Genomic DNA, 16,885 nt, shown 5'->3' with positions numbered 1-16,885 from the left:
ATGACTCTTTTTGAATTATGGTTTTCTCAGGGTATATGCCCAGTAGTGGGATCGTTGGGTCATATGGTAGTTCTATTTTTAGTTTTTTAAGGAACCTCCATACTGTTCTCCATAGTGGCTGTATCAATTTACATTCCCACCAACAGTGCAAGAGGGTTCCCTTTTCTCCACACCCTCCCCAGCATTTATTGTTTGTAGATTTTTTGACGATGGCTATTCTGACCAGTATGAGGTGATACCTCATTGTAGTTTTGATTTGCATTTCTCTAATGATTAGTGATATGGAGTATCCTTTCATGTGTTTGTTGGCAATCTGTATACCTTCTCTGGAGAAATGTCTATTTAGATCTTCTGCCCATTTTTGGATTGGGTTGTTTGTTTTTTTGATATTGAGTGGCATGAGCTGCTTGTATATTTTGGAGATTAATCCTTTGTCAGTTGCTTCATTTACAAATATTTTCTCCCATTCTGAGGGTTGTCTTTTCATCTTGTTTATGGTTTCCTTTGCTGTGCAAAAACTTTTAAGTTTCATTACGTCCCATTTCTTTATTTTTGTTTTTATTTCCATTTCTCTAGGAGGTGGGTCAAAAAGTATCTTGCTGTGATTTATGTCATAGAGTGTTCTGCCTCTGTTTTCCTCTAAGAGTTTTATAGTGTCTGGCCTTATATTTAGGTATTTAATCCATTTTGAGTTTATTTTTGTGTATGGTGTTAGGAAGTGTTCTGATTTCATTCTTTTACATATAGTTGTCCAGTTTTCCCATCACCACTTATTGAAGAGGCTGTCTTTTCTCCATTGTATATTCTTGCCTCCTTTGTCAAAGATAAGGTGACCATATGTGCGTGGGTTGATCTCTGGGCTTTCTATCCTGTTCCATTGATCTATATTTGATCTGTTTTTGTTGATCTGTTTTTGTGCCAGTACCATACTGTCTTGATTACTGTAGCTTTGTAGTATAGTCTGAAGTCAGGGAGCCTGATTCCTCCAGCTCCATTTTTCTTTCTCAAGATTGCTTTGGCTATTCGGGGTCTTTTGTGTTTCCATACAAATTGTGAAATTTTTTGTTCTAGTTCTGTGAAAAATGCCATTGGTAGTTTAATGGGGATTACATTGAATCTGTAGATTGCTTTGGGTAGTATAGTCATTTTCACAATGTTGATTCTTCCAATCCAAGAACATGGTATATCTCTCCATCTGTTTGTATCATCTTTAATTTCTTTCATCAGTGTCTTATAGTTTTCTGCATACAGGTCTTTTGTCTCCTTAGGTAGGTTTATTCCTAGGTATTTTATTCTTTTCATTGCAGTGGTAAATGGAAGTGTTTCCTTAATTTCTCTTTCAGATTTTTCATCATTCGTGTATAGGAATGCAAGAGATTTCTGTGCATTAATTTTGTATCCTGCTACTTTACCAAATTCACTGATTAGCTCTAGTAGTTTTCTGGTGGCATCTTTAGGATTCTCTATGTATAGTATCATGTCATCTACAAACAGTGACAGCTTTACTTCTTCTTTTCTGATTTGGATTCCTTTTATTTCTTTTTCTTCTCTGAATGCCGTGGCTAAAACTTCCAAAACTATGTTGCATAATAGTGGTGAGAGTGGGCAACCTTGTCTTGTTCCTGATCTTAGTGGAAATGGTTTCAGTTTTTCACCATTGAGAACAATGTTGGCTGTGGGTTTGTCATATATGGCCTTTATTACGTTGAGGTAAGTTCCCTCTATGCCTACTTTCTGGAGAGTTTTTATCATAAATGGATGTTGAATTTTGTCGAAAGATTTTTCTGCATCCATTGAGATGATCATATGGTTTTTATTCTTTAATTTGTTAATATGGTGTATCACATTGAGTGATTTGCATATATTGAAGAATCCTTGCATTCCTGGGATGAACCCCACTTGATCATGGTGTGTGATCCTTTTAATGTGCTGTTGGATTCTGTTTGCTAGTATTTTGTTGAGGATTTTTGCATCTATGTTCATCAGTGATATTGGCCTGTAGTTTTCTTTTTTTGTGATATCTTTGTTTGGTTTTGGTATCAGGGTGATGGTGGCCTCATAGAATGAGTTTGGGAGTGTTCCTCCCTCTGCTATAATTTGGAAGAGTTTGAGAAAGTGTTAGCTCTTCTCTAAATGTTTGATAGAATTTGCCTGTGAAGCCATCTGGTCCTGGGCTTTTGTTTGTTGGAAGATTTTTAATCACAGTTTCAATTTCAGTGCTTGTCATTGGTCTGTTTATATTTTCTATTTCTTCTGGTTCAGTCTCTGAAAGTTCTGCTTTTCTAAGAATTTGTCCATTTCTTCTAGGTTGTCCATTTTATTGGCATATAGTTGCTTATAGTAATCTCTCATGATCCTTTGTATTTCTGCAGTGTCAGTTGTTACTTCTCCTTTTTCATTTCTAATTCTGTTGATTTGAGTCTTCTCCCTTTTTTTCTTGATAAGTCTGGCTAATGGTTTATCAATTTTGTTTATCTTCTCAAAGAACCACCTTTTAGTTTTATTGATCTTTGCTATTGTTTCCTTCATTTCTTTTTCATTTATTTCTGATCTGATCTTTATGATTTCTTTCCTTCTGCTAACTTTGGGGGTTTTTTGTTCTTCTTTCTCTAATTGCTTTAGGTGTAAGATTAGGTTGTTTACTTGAGATTTTTCTTGTTTCTTGAGGTAGGATTGTATTGCTATAAACTTCCCTCTTAGAACTGCTTTTGCTGCATCCCATACGTTTTGGGCCATCGTGTTTTCATTGTCATTTGTTTCTAGGTATTTTTTGATTTCCTCTTTGATTTCTTCAGTGATCTCTTGGTTACTTAGTAGCATATTGTTTAACATCCATGTGTTTGTATTTTTTACAGTTTTTTTCCTGTAATTGATATCTAGTCTCATAGTGTTGTGGTTGGAAAAGGTACTTGATACGATTTCAGTTTTCTTAAATTTACCAAGGCTTGATTTGTGACCCAAGATATGATCTATCCTGGAGAATGTTCCATGAGCACTTGAGAAGAACGTGTATTCTGTTGTTTTTGGATGGAATGTCCTATAAATATCAATTAAGTCCATCTTGTTTAATGTATCATTTAAAGCTGTGTTTCCTTATTTATTTTCATCTTGGTTGATCTGTCCATTGGTGAAAGTGAGGTGTTTAAGTCCCCTACAATGATTGTGTTACTGTCGATTTCCCCTTTTATGGCTGTTAGCATTTGCCTTATATATTGAGGTGCTCCTATGTTGGGTTCATAAATATTTACAATTGTTATATCTTCTTCTTGGATTGATCCCTTGATTGTTATGTAGTGTCCTTCTTTCTCTCTTGTAATAGTCTTTATTTTAAAGTCTATTTTGTCTGATATGAGAATTGCTACTCCAGCTTTCTTTTGATTTCCATTTGCATGGAATATCTTTTTCCATCCCCTCACTTTCAGTCTGTATGTGTCCCTAGGTCTGAAGTGGGTCTCTTGCAGATAGCATATATATGGGTCTTGCTTTTGTATCCCTTCAGCCAGTCTATGTCTTTTGGTTGGAGCATTTAATCCATTTACATTTAAGGTAATTATCAATATATATGTTCCTATTACCATTTTCTTAATTGTTTTGGGTTTGTTATTGTAGGTCTTTTCCTTCTCTTCTGTTTCCTGCCTAGAGAAGTTCCTTTAGCATTTGTTGTAAAGCTGGTTTGGTGGTAGGTTGACCTTTTTGGGTCAAGCTTTTGTTAGGTAGGACCAGGGAGGCATTTTTTCTAGGGCTAATTTTGCCCAGTTAGCAAGGCAAAACTCTCTAAGTACTCTACTCAATGATTCATGAATTATGGGAGTTTTCTACTCTGATTGCTGGGAATAGACACTATGCCTAGTTCTCTATGCCTTCCAGGGATTGTTCCCTCTCATCCTGATTCCTTCCCCAGCCTCAGGTAGTTTCCTCACACATCTGTGCTAATCACTACTCAGATGAATAATTGAGGGAACTCTCTGCTGATTACTCAAAGGGACCTTCTGCAGAGCCAGCTGGAGTTCCCTCTGTGCAGCTCCCTCCTCTTCAGTGCTCTGCTCTGTGAACTCCAGTCACCTTGGGCTCCCCAGATTCCCAGCTCCATCTCTGCAACTCAGAGAGACTTCCAGGATCTGCCTGGGTTTCCCCTCCCTGTGCCACAGCCTAGAAACTCTTTCCAGTCAGTAAGATGTGGCATTTGTAGGGATCACCTCATTTGTTTCCCATCTCTTGGGATTGCCCTTTGGTGTTGGCCATATGCAATGTCCTATGGACCATTGTTTCATATCTTTTGTCCAGTTTTTTTAGTTGCATCACTAGGAGGGTAAATCTGGTCCCTCTTATTCCAGTTTAGTCAGCATAGAAGTCTTTCTAATAGTGTTTTAATGGATGAATAATTTGAAGATATAACAGTAACTTGGGGCATAATGGGCTACCCTATACACAGAATTTTTCACCTTTGTCTTATACATTATTAAGTTAAGTTTTTCCCTAACTTTTCCCTCAGTGATGATTTTAATACTTCTGTTGCATATGTAATTTCATGGCAGTTTTCCCCTACCTCACTATCCTTGTTATCTCATCCTATTGTGTTTTCATCTTAACTTGCTCACCCCTGAGGCTTTCTGCTCCTGTTTAATAGAGGTTACACCTTCTTGCAACCTACCGAGGGTCTTGTCCGATAGGAAATTATTTCCAGATATCTTGTCCTCTGAGACTTCATGATGAAGCTTCCTTTCCTTGTTTTGCAACTCTGTTTCATGGGTCCCATCTTGGTCTCTTCACAGGACCCTTTGTAACATACAGAGTATGTCAGTGGCCTTTGGTCTCACCCACTGTCCATCTGGGTGATGGCTAACTCCCTTCTCAAACCACAGCCTAACCCCTAGGACCTGGTAGGCTTTCATCTAGCACAGCTCTCTTGTCCTGAGCTGAACTGTTTGCCATTGCTTGGCACTTTGGTTCTCTGAATAGAGAGTGTACTGGTGGCATTGCTTTCCCCAGCAGGCAGTACCAGCAAGGCTATCTCTCCCTCTGCCTGTGCCTTCAGCACTCTACTATTTGGTGGTACAACACTTGGGTTAGATTTTCCACTGCCAGTCTTCCTTTTACTGTTTCCTGTGTTTTCTCTGAGTTGCATCCTCTTATTTGATATTGAGATATGGATATAAAGAGGCTGGGGAAAAAGAGATAGCCCTTAAAGTGCCTCAAAAGAGTATGATTCACACGTAAAATATTGGTGCCTGGTTTTCTGGTTAGTAATAGCATCATATTTCTTAACCAGAGGGCAAAGAGACAGTCTTCCTACCTATGAGAAGGAAAATTTCAGAGGGAAGACTCACTCTATTCCTGTGGTATGATAAGCCACTCTCTATACTTTCCTTATGCAACTGATTAGGCTTTCAGTAAGTCACAATTCTTCCTAGTTTCTGGAAATTAGTTGTCAATCCCAGTTTTCTCTTTCGAACTTTCATCTTTTTATTTATCTTTAAATGCATTTGAGAAGAAAATTGTAAAACAGTATGTTGGTAAATAACCAATAGTCTGGACTTTTGGAATCCCAGACAAAATTACCTCTACAAATTGGGTGTGTTCCCCCCAAAATTAGGCTAAATGACATTTACTTGTTGGCTATTGATATTACTAAAAATCACTATCATCTTTTCTTAAAATTCCCAGAGCATTGGTGAATTTCTTATAAGGCTATAGACTCTTGAAAGGGTCAGAATGGGGTTCATTCAGAAAGTATGAACCCTACAAACTGGATTTCTATGGCCACTGATTTGATCATATCTATGTAATCCATGCTTTTGAAGACACTCATAAAATTCGTGTCTCTACCGTGAAAAGAATGGGGCAACAAAGGGTTTCATGTTTACTAAACATTGTGTCCTTGGATGCTTTCCTCTTGCCTGTCACAGAATCAAAGATCACTGAGAAGCAAGTGCCAACTAAAGACCAAGTATCTGCGACCCCCCTGGGAAACCATGCTGCTCAGTCTTCAGGCTCAGAATCCCCCATAGTGTACCTGAAGGATGTCATGTGTTACCTGTCCTTGCTGGAAACTGGGAGACCTCAGGATAAGCTAGAATGTAAGTATGCACCCTGTCAAGGGGCTTCGACTTTTTCCTAGAGGAAGAGCTAGTGTCCTGTTTATTGTTCTAAACAGGCTGGAGGTTGATCTGGGATCCTGGGGATGGGTCCTGCCTCCCTGGGGGAGCTTTTCTGCCCTGTCACCAGCAGTGACATGAATATTTCCTAGAATCTGCCCTGGAACACAGTACCAGTTGTATAGGGTGGAAGGTGCATTTGAGACCTTGGTATTGAGAACCAAGATCTGGAAAGGTAAGGGGTCTCTGCAAAGGGTGAAGACTCCCTTCCTTTGCTGGCAGGATCTCCTGAAAGCCTCCAATCAGAAAGCTGCTGCCTCCTCTTAGAAGATTTTTCAAGGGAAGATTTTCAACATCTATCTTCCTTCCCCTATTCGATGCCCAAGCAACTCTTTAACTATGAAGAACTCTTTTTTTCTTGAGATCTAATCAGCCTCTATCTTGTTATAGCTTATTTCCATGTCTTCACCCGCCCCCACCCCAAGTGTTTTGGCCTCTTGAGAAAGAGGGCTAGTTAATTAAGGGAGTTGAGCTTGGTTTCAAAAACATGTCTTCAGAAGGAGAATAATAGCTGGGGGCAGAAAGGAAAGCCCACAGTGGCTGAAGCAGCCTGCAGTCTGGCAGATGACTCACTCTGGGGACGGTCTCGCTGACCTTTGCGAGCCTACAGGCAAACTTTGAAACAGATAACAGGTAGGACCTTGTTAAAAATATATATTGTTTTGGCATCTCTTGGGATCTTAGTAGACACTGAGGGAAAAGCATACACATTATAGCAAAAGTCAAAATTCCAGTTAATAATCGGACTAGTCAATGAAACTTAAGCATTAGGAAAAGTCTGGCAAAGGTTAACCCTTGCCCAAAACAGAATGAAACAGTTTGCTCTCTTAGCCAGCTTAAAACCTCCCCCATAGGTTTGAAGAGTTAACAGTTACAAGTCTTAATGCTAATTTGGAAGCAAATGTACCAGATTTCTGTTTCTTCTGACTGATGTTAAAAGGGAAATGTCAAATTATTTCCCACATTCAGTTGGATTTTGAGTTTCAGGCATTATATTTGTTCATAACTACCAGAGAGGAGCAAATGTGGCAAATTCCTCGTATTAGTGCCTCTCAGACTGAGTCCTGTAATGGTAATGAAAAGAAACTGTATTTCTAAAAGCTTTTTATTACAGAAAATTTCAAACACAGATAAAAGTAGAGACTACAAAGAACTTCCGTGTGCCCATCAACCACCTTCAACAATTACCAGCTTGTGGTCAGTCGTGTTTTATTTATACCTCCCACTTATTTCTTCTGCCCCAGATTATTTTGAAGCAAATTCCAGACATCATATTATTTCATCTGTAAATATCTCAGTATGTACCTCTAAAATAATATAACTTTTTCTTAAATATAACCACAACACCACAATCACATCTAAAGAAAACAATTCCTTACTATTATCAAATATTCAGTCAGTATTCATTATTTTCCCTTACTTGGGGAACAATTCAAGCACTGTTTGTTTGAATTGGGATCCAAGTAAGGTCCATACATTGCTATTTGTTACTACGTCTCTTTAGTCTCTCTTAATCTTTTGCTTATTTTTTTCCCTACAGTTTTTTGTTGCAGAAACTTGGTCATTTGTCCTATAAAGTTTTCTTTTTTTAAAAAATTAAATTAAATAAATTCAAATCATCTCTGATTTTAGTGATTGAAACCAAGTTAAGGTTTTTTTCTAAATAACCAAGCATGTATTTTTTTTTTTGGAAATGATAGCCTGAAATCCCACCCATCATCAATGTAATAACAATAATAACTCATCACTGAACACCTTATTTTTGCTAAGCACTTTAAATGCATTTTCTCATTTTAACCTCACAGTAACCCTAGACGGTTGACATGATTGTTCTCCCTTTATATGTAAGAAAGCATGGAAAAGTTAAATGACTTGCCCAATGCCATGCTGCTAAAAAATAGGATGCTTGCTCACACTTTCTCATTCTACTCCTCATGCACAGTGGGACCAAAGAGGGCTCCATGTTAGAGCCACCTGGGCCCAGAGTGTCTCTGACCAGGACACTTGGAGGAGTCACAAAGAATCGGAAGCCCATGACTTTTAAATAACTTAAACTCCAACCAGAGACACCACTGAATAAACAACACAGGGTACAGAGACATAAAACACGTAGAAGGAAGTGACAACACAAGGGCAAATGAACAGGAGTGCTGTGACCCTGTGGGTACATCCCAAGAGGTCCAGAGCAGTTACACAAGGGAAGGGTCAGCCACAGAGAACACAGGCATGATGAAGGGTTTTAAAGGATGGGAGGGAAATGAAGATGTATTCAGCTCTGCTCCCCACCCTGCTTACTTCTGAGACCACAGACAGGATCTCTACCTTTTAGATGAATGATATGGCAAGTTTCCAAATCCCATAAATGAACATTTAGTCCTTTGCCCAAAATTCACTCCCAAATCTTTATCTTCCATCACCTCTCTACAGCTAGAGCATGGTAGAGGATGTTTCTGAATTGCGTGTAGACATTTTAGAAAAAGAAATATAATAGCTTCTATAATAATAACTACTTCGTAGCATTATTGAGGATTGAATAAGTAATAATGATAAGGTGCATAGGATGGTACGTTGTACATATTAAATGCCATATATAAATATTCATTAATGAAAGAAAATAAAAATAAATAACATCTGTTGCGTGCTCTCTACATTCCAAGTGCTATAGATTTAGCATATCACTGACATATTAATCTTCATTTGAAAAAAACTTAGGATAAAGAAACTATTATAATCTCCATCTTACAGATAAAGAAATTGAGTCTAAAGAAGCTAAATGACTTATGTGATGCCCTAGAGGTGGTAGGACAGGGCCAAGGTCTGAACCTGCCTAACTCCACACCCTTTCTGTGTGCAGTAGAAGCAGTGTCCCGTCTATAACTGTGGTGCCTCTGCCCCACCACCAGCGGGGCATCTGCTCTGAGTTGTGTTCCCGTGATGCTGAGAGGTGTGAATGCTCTACAGGGAATCACGCTTATGACCCAGACCTCATCAGCTGCAGAGTTATTGCTTAGACAGTCCCAGAAGCCAGATGGCTTGGTTCTTCTCCCTCTTCCCACTGTAAGGAAGGTCAGACTCTGTGCCTTGGAGGGTGGGTGAGCTGGCTGCAACGGACTTCACTCCAGTGATGGTCAGAACTGATCTAAAACCTCTCAGCAGCAAAGTCTCAGCCCATCCCTGGTACCCAGAGGACATCTCAAGCCTCACCTCTGTGTTTCTTGCAGTCATGTTTCGTCTCTATGATTCGGATGAGAATGGTCTCCTGGACCAAGCGGTAAGCTCTCCAAATATCCCTCCAAGATCCAAGAAAGGTGGGGGAGAGGGGAACAGGTGAAGGGAGAGGCCGAACACTCTCAGCTCCATCTTCATAGGAATAGCAGTGTCTCAATATGAGCTGCAGAGATGACTAGAGGCCCCCGCCTTCTACTTCCAAAGAGCCCGCCCAGAGGAGAGTGAACTCCAACTTGCTTTTTCATTCCAGAAGCTCAAATCGCAAAATCTCAGGTTGGGGAGATGCTTTAGTATCTCATCTAGTTTAACTTCCCAGCTGGTTCTGAAATTCCCCCTGTAATTTCCTGCTGAAGCCCAGGGGTGGAGGAGAGGAGGTGGGGAGAGGCAGCGAGACCAGGGCAAGAAGACAGGAGGAAGGCAGGTAACTGCTGGCGTGCTTTGCCGTCACCCTTGCCTTCCTCTCATACCCCAGGGCACTAGCTCTAGGAATCTGGCTCTGTCTGCTCTGAGCACATGATCCCATCCCACCACACCTGGGAAAGCCTGAGTCTCATCCCCACCTCCCCTCAGGAAGAGGCAGGGACAGGTCAGGGGTCATAGAATGAGGAGAAGGATGGAAAAGGAAGAAGGCAGAGAGGAGAAAAGACAAAGAGAATCAGACAGGCCCTGTCCTCATGACTGGCAGTGTCCGAGATGGGACTCATTAACAGAAAGGCTCTGAGGTTGAAGTGCACGGGGCTGAGTCAGAGCAGAGGGAGGAAGAAAGGGAACCAGTCCAGTAGACCAACTGCATCGTCCCGGTTCCCACTCAACCCCAGAGTGTGTTTATGGGATCCCTGCAGCCACATTGCAGTTCCGTGAGCTGGGTTATGCGAGGGAACCACCAGAGAATCACAGACTCTCAAGCATTTGATCAACACATATTGATTATCTCATATATGTCAGGCTGAGTATCTCATATATGTCAGGCTACTGTTCTAAGCACTGGGGGGGTGTATCAGTGAGCCAACAGACAAAGATCCAGGCCCTCATGATGCTTTCATTCTAGTGCAAACACACACACTGCAAAGCATAGTCAAGTATGTGTTAGATAGAGATGTGTGCTAGAGGGAAAATAAAGGAGGGAAAGGAAATATTGGAGGGAGCTGCAGTTTTAGCTGGAGGAGCCAAGGAAGGTCTCCCTGTGGAGGGGACATCTGAACAGACACTTGAAGGAGGTGAAGGGAGTGAGTCACGGGGAAGCACCTTCCAGGCAGAGGCAAGTGCAGAGGTCCTGAGGGATGCCCGGAATGTTAGCAGATTAACTAGGAGGCCGGAGTGGGTGGAACAGGATGACTGAACAGATGAGGTTGGAGTGAGTAACAGGAGATGAGATCAGAGAAGTAATGAGAAGGGATGGGGCGTTTGCAAAGCATTATCAAGCCTTACAGGTGATTGAAAGGGTTTTCTCTCTTTTACTCTGGAGAGGTAGAGAACCATTGGAGATTCTGAGCAGAGGAGTGACATGATTGACTTAGGTCCTAACAGGATCACTCTAGCTGCTGCGTTGAGTTTAGACTGTAGGGATGCAAGCAGGGATACCATTTAGGAGGCTATTAAAATAAGCAAGACAAGAAATGATGGTAACTTGCACCAGGGTAGCAGCATTGCAGGTGGTAAGAAGTGGTTAAATTCTGGATCTATTTGGAAGGTAACACTGGTGGACTGAAGTGAGTCTCAAAATAGTTCTCTCTCTTTCAACTTCCCACCAAGACCCCCTGGCAGTTGGATGCCCAGCCTCTTTGTGAACACTCCCAGTAATGGAGAGTTCACCCGGTACCTTAAAACAGCCGCTCCACCACTGGGGATGACTGTTAGAGAAGGCATCCCTCCCGCTCACAAGGCATCTCTAATCTGCCAGGGAAATTTTCAATACAAAACCTGATTCTGCTCTTCTCTCCCCTCCCCCAACCGAGTGGTGAGGTCAAAATAGGCCAACCCTCAACTCTTCCCTCCCTCCATCCCTCAGCTTACTTCTGCTGACCAGTGGAGTACCTCACCCCCATTTCTTCTGCTGACTTCTGCTTACTCTGTAGCTGACCAGGGCAGCTGACCACTGGAGTACCAGTTGTACACAATAGGCCTTCAAGTATTTGAAGGTACTATCACATCTTCCCAAAAATCTTCCCCAAGCTCATATTTCCTAATTTCTACACTGTTTCTCATAAGGAAAGTTTAAATCTCCACTCTGGTCAAGCTCTAGTTTGTCAATGCCATTCTTAAAATATGGCAAAGAACTGAACCCGCCCCTCCAGGACTCTTTAAGTATCCACATCAGGGAACTAGTTCTTCCTGAAATCTGCCCACTCCGCTTCCTGAAAATGCCCACCTATTTACACAGCCCAAGATTGAGTCTAATTCTCCATTCTTGAACCACATCGTTTGCTCACATTGAATCTTGGACCCAACTAGTTTCATGAGCTCTTTTCCTTTGGAACTTCTGCTGAGCCCTGTTCCCACCATTCTGCCCACTTCCTTACCCCCATCTACCACTTCATCTGCAGTTTTGCAATGGGTTATTTTCTACTTTAAATGAAATACAATTTAAAAAATCGCTGTTGGGTTTTAGCTTGCTTATTTTGACCCAGCATTCTACCTGGTGAAAGTAACACCTTTAAACCTTGCTTCAGTTCTCCAACCTGTGTCCCCAAATCAACCTTACTATGAACATCTTAGATGGTGCCCAAGACATGCAAATGCTTTCTCAGTCTAGTGTGTTTCAGTGGGACTCTCAGTGCACTGATTCATTAGCGTCCAACAATTCTGTGAGGTTTTAGATGGAGCCTGGCCTTGGTACCAAACAAAAGGCTCACTCATTAGGCAAACGTACCCTTCATGAATTTCCTGTTCCAAGAGTCCTGGACCCAGGACTTGATACAAAGGAAACAAAGGAGATGCCAAAAGGAATCTGAATCATAGTGCCTGAGAAAGGACCAACACAGTGACTCTACATCCAACTGAAACTGACTCCCAAGGGGTATAGATGAATCCGAAGTTGCTAAAGCTGTGGGAATGACGTGTGGGAAAAGAGGGAGGAAGTAAGTGCCTTGGTTTGTAAGTATTTGTAGGATCACAAAGAAGGAGGAAACAGGAGTGCTTTCTATGCTAAGTCAGAGCACAGAATAGGGGAAGGAAGGTGGGTCTAGGAGGAGGTCAGTGTTCAGTGAGCTTTCTGCATACCTCTGGCTTATCCACGGTCTGTGTTTCTTGTGAGCTTTGCGGTCAAGGCAGAAATAAAGAGCAAAACAAATAGTGAGTGCTTGATGAAATGCCAGTATATTGTACCAGCTGCTTCTCACACTCTGCCCTGCCCATCTTCCCACGGGGTTTGATTTTGAGTCTTGCTCGTAAAAACACATCTTCAGTTGGCTTCTCTCCTTGATGTTTTCTAGGAGATGGATCGTATTGTCAACCAGATGCTACACATTGCCCAGTATCTCGAGTGGGATCCCACGGAGCTAAGGCCTGTGAGTTTCCAAAAGCAAGGGGTGACTTTCCAGTGAGCTTCCAAGATGAGAGTGGGACTTGGAAACACATGTTTACGGTACAGGCTGTCCCAGATCATCTTCTTAGAGGTGACTTCTCTGGGTCCTACACCTTGATCTCCCACTTCCCTGATAGGAAAGATTAGAGGCAGCAGGGGAAAGTGTAGACTAATTCAAATAATAATACCCCCTAATGCTTTCACCAAAGCTAAATTTTTATAACAGGAGCTCAGAGATCAGAGAATTTAGAGCTAGAAAGACTTTTAAAGATTTTTCTCAATCATTAGATAATATTAATAATAAGAATTACATTGGGGGCTCCTATGAGTCCGATATAATATTTAGCATTTTATATACATTTTCTCTAATCTTCACTACCATGCTGCGAACATAGCAATACTAGTTCCATTTTACAGATGAGCAAAGCAGAATCCAGAGAGTTGGGGTGGCTTGTCGAAGTCCACACAGGTCAGGGCAGAGCCAGGCCTGGACCCCTGTTCTCCTCATCCCCGTTTGCTCCCTCAATGCTCTACTCACTCCGAATCAGAGGGGAAAGGGGTAAAACCCAAGCCAGAAAACACAGAACAGAAGAGAAAGAAAAGGGCAGGGTGGGCGGGGCAGGGGTGGGGCAGAGAAGTCGAAGATGAAAGTGTACATTGGTTGCTCTATGGATTCCACAGATATTGAAGGAGATGTTACAAGGGATGGACCACGACCGGGATGGCTTGGTGTCTCTCCAGGAGTGGGTCCACGGAGGGATGACCACCATCCCATTGCTGGTCCTCCTGGGCATGGACGACGCTGTAAGTTGCAAGCTTGAGGTCAAAGACCTCTCACCTTTCAGAAGCATCAAGTTCCATGTGGAAGTTAATATCCCTGGCTTCTGCCCCGGACTTCCCAATGGACAGCCCGTATGCTGTAGGCCAGCCCAAAAGTCCTCTCTTTTTACCTATTAGTGCCTGAAATATTCATTCATTCATTTGACAGACGTTTACTAAATTATTACTAAATAAAGATACTGTTCTGAGGGCTACGAGGGAACACAGGTACAATATTCACCCACCAGAAACTTATGCTCAACCAGGCAAAGGGCAAAAAATATTCAGGGAAGAATTCCATCTTTTCCACAAATTAGATTTAAAAATGCTAAGAGAGTTGGGGAAGGAAGGAAGGAAAGGAAGAAAGAAAGGAAAAAATACTGATTTGTTGTGAGGCAGAGGGCGTTCAATGATAATATCTTATTTAACAATCAGAACAACCAGATAAGGTAGATCTTTTTTTACCCATTTAAACAGATGGAAAACTGAGATTCTGAGTCCGGAGAGGAAAAAGAATAGCCAGCATTTATTTGTACTTGACTCCAAAGAACCTGCACTTTGGAACATCTCACACTTAGGAGTGAGACCAGTGGAAGAAACTTTGGAGGATGTTTGCCCTGGCTCTGAAGGATGTGTGGGATTTTGATATCCCATTCTTGAGATAAAGATAAAGACCTAGGATATTTGATCTGGCTCTCAAGGATGGGTATGATTTGGCTGGTAGAAGAGAGAGTTTGCAGCCAGGAGAATAGCTTGATCAAAGACCCACATGAAAGAAAGTTCAGGGTGTTTTAGAGAAACCTCCCAGTTTTGATCAGAGTAGGGGATACATGTAGAGGCTTAATGTGAAATCACTGGCATCTGACCTGGTCTGCTTATTTACCATGAAAGTAGCTTCCATACATGAAGTAGGGAAGATTAGAACTGAAAGTACAAATGGTGACATTAGCGTTTACCAGTACAGTCACATGGGTTGTAAGACAATACCTCTTCAAGATTACTGAAATGTCAAAGAGAGGGACAGAACAGGAGGTTCATTTGGGTTAGCTTCTAGCTGATGTTGTTGACTGTGCTGTGTCCATCTGACAGTTCTGCAATTCAGGACTAAGGCTGAGCCCTCATCTCCAACACTCAAGGACTAAGAATCCTGAAATTATCTCATAGCATGTCCAGCTCTTTCCAAGTGCTAAATAGAAATCAATGAACCAGGATCTCCTTTTTCCTTATAACCCTAGAAGGTCAGAGCTGGAAGAGAACTTGGTGCTCCCTGGTCTGTCCCCTTCATTTTTCATACCAAGGACCAGAGAGGTAAAGGCACTTGCCCATGGACACACACCTAGTTAGTACCAGAGGCCATCTTCCATATTCAGTAACAGCAGACTTCTCGTGCAGTGATTTCTTACCAAGAACCTACTGTGTGCACGAACCCACATGAGCTAGGACCTGGGGGTGCTCAGATAGGTTAGGTATACTTTCTACTATCAAGGCTCAACATTATAGCTGAATCAAAGTGGAAGTTCTGCTTGAGTGCTGTTCTAATGCACCTGTTTTCTCTCTGAAACATGGAAATAGAGATGGGACATTTTAATCACAAGGAACCAATTTCTAGTTCTGTTTCCTATTTTGGACTTGTTGAGTCCAAAGTGCCACCAACTCTTTGCTTGGAGGGGATCCACTGTTTTATGGCTGGAAGAGGGAGAGACATTATTTCTTCAACATTCTCCCCAGTGTCTCCCCCTTAATGCCAAATCAGCCTTGTATTAAGACCATACTTTACCTCAGGAATAATGCAAACAAAAAGCAAATGTGCATTTGGTTTTTATTAATTGAAATTTTATGCATTTATTTGAAAATAGGCACTAAATTATATGTTTTCACATTAATAGTTGGGGTTCTAGGGAAAGTGTTCCTCTATGTTTTAAAAGCCACCTTGATTGTTTGGCTTTTTTCAAAACCCACATGCGGCCACTGAAAAGTCTGGGGATCTCTGAATGGCATGTATGAGAAACAATCTGTCTCCCAAGGGAACTGCAGCCTCAACACAAAACCTGGCGTGCATAAGGAACGTTACTCCTACACCCTGCAGCCGCCAACGTGCAGAAATAAAGGAGCCACATGATGGTGCTATAACCCAAGCAGAAATGTTACTTTATCCCAAGTCAGGGTCCCTTTGCTTCTTACCCTGTATCTATGAAAATAGCTGACGCTCCCTTTCTCAGATACTAATTGATTGTGCTGATAAAGGTATTTCAGGTCAAATGACCGTCCCTTGGGCTGCATGAAGAAGGAGCTGGGTCTGCTAAGAGTGCTGTAATTTCCCTTCTGTCCATGAAGGAAAACCCTGGTTTGTGGAGTTACAAGAGAGGCACGGAAGGAGCATGGGCTCCGAGGCCAGCAAGAGCCCCCATTGTGACTACGGGCTCAGCTTGGTCACTTACTATTTGTGTGGTCTTGGGCTATTTATATAACTTCTATGAGTCTCTGCTTCTTCATTTCTAGAACAGGTATAAATCTACCTCCTTACACGTAGGAAAACACTCTTTACTTACTTTTGTGTCCCCTACTGCCTAGCATGGAGTAGGAACTTAATAAATGTTTTCATTTACAATGTGTCGGGCACTGGATTAGGAGCTTCACTTATAGTATTTCACTTAGTTTTTACAAAAATCCCTTGAGGTCAATGTTTGTCAAAGGAATAAATGAATCGATATTTAAGTGGATCATTTAATCAGTTAGTGAACCCGTTTACTAAAGTAGAAGCCATTAGATTAAAAGGCTTTAATTCTGTAAGACTCAGGTTTTGGAAGAAGCAGGGTTTTGAGGTGGTAAGAAGAACTTATCCTGGCCCCAGAAGGAGACCAGCATTTGAAAAAGCATGTGGGCTCCTCTAGAGACCATTAGCAGAAGAGTTGAGCACAGCAATGGGTCTGGCCACCATGACCAACCCAAAGTAGAGGGACGCAGAAGTAAGAAGTGGGTTTCAATCCAGCACGTTGGACTCCATGTACCTGACTCTCAATCCTTACCACCTTACAGTACTTTTTACTACCCTTAACAACAGCCCAAGAGTGTTACTCTTTTGATGGAGCCTATGACAAAAGGTCAAGGACACCATATGTGGAGGGATGCTCCTGAAGCCACAGTCTCCAGCAAGCCTGTG

The 16,885-nt window shown here is 41.7% G+C and overlaps 1 protein-coding gene across 1 annotated transcript in view; it reads left to right on the top strand.

The window, feature by feature from the left end:
* DGKG (diacylglycerol kinase gamma) overlaps positions 1 to 16,885 on the top strand; it is a 198,975-nt gene that overhangs the window by 70,398 nt on the left and 111,692 nt on the right. Inside the window, exons 6-9 of the mRNA XM_036851756.1 lie at positions 5,907 to 6,077; positions 9,377 to 9,426; positions 12,815 to 12,889; positions 13,588 to 13,710. Coding sequence (XP_036707651.1) covers positions 5,907 to 6,077; positions 9,377 to 9,426; positions 12,815 to 12,889; positions 13,588 to 13,710 — 419 coding nt within the window. The remainder of the gene's footprint in view (positions 1 to 5,906; positions 6,078 to 9,376; positions 9,427 to 12,814; positions 12,890 to 13,587; positions 13,711 to 16,885) is intronic.

Source organism: Balaenoptera musculus, chromosome 4, assembly GCF_009873245.2.
Source record: "Balaenoptera musculus isolate JJ_BM4_2016_0621 chromosome 4, mBalMus1.pri.v3, whole genome shotgun sequence".
NCBI classification, from domain to species: domain Eukaryota; kingdom Metazoa; phylum Chordata; class Mammalia; order Artiodactyla; family Balaenopteridae; genus Balaenoptera; species Balaenoptera musculus.
The sequence above is the reverse complement of the archived record's forward strand: the minus strand, read 5'-3'. Positions and strand labels throughout refer to the sequence as shown.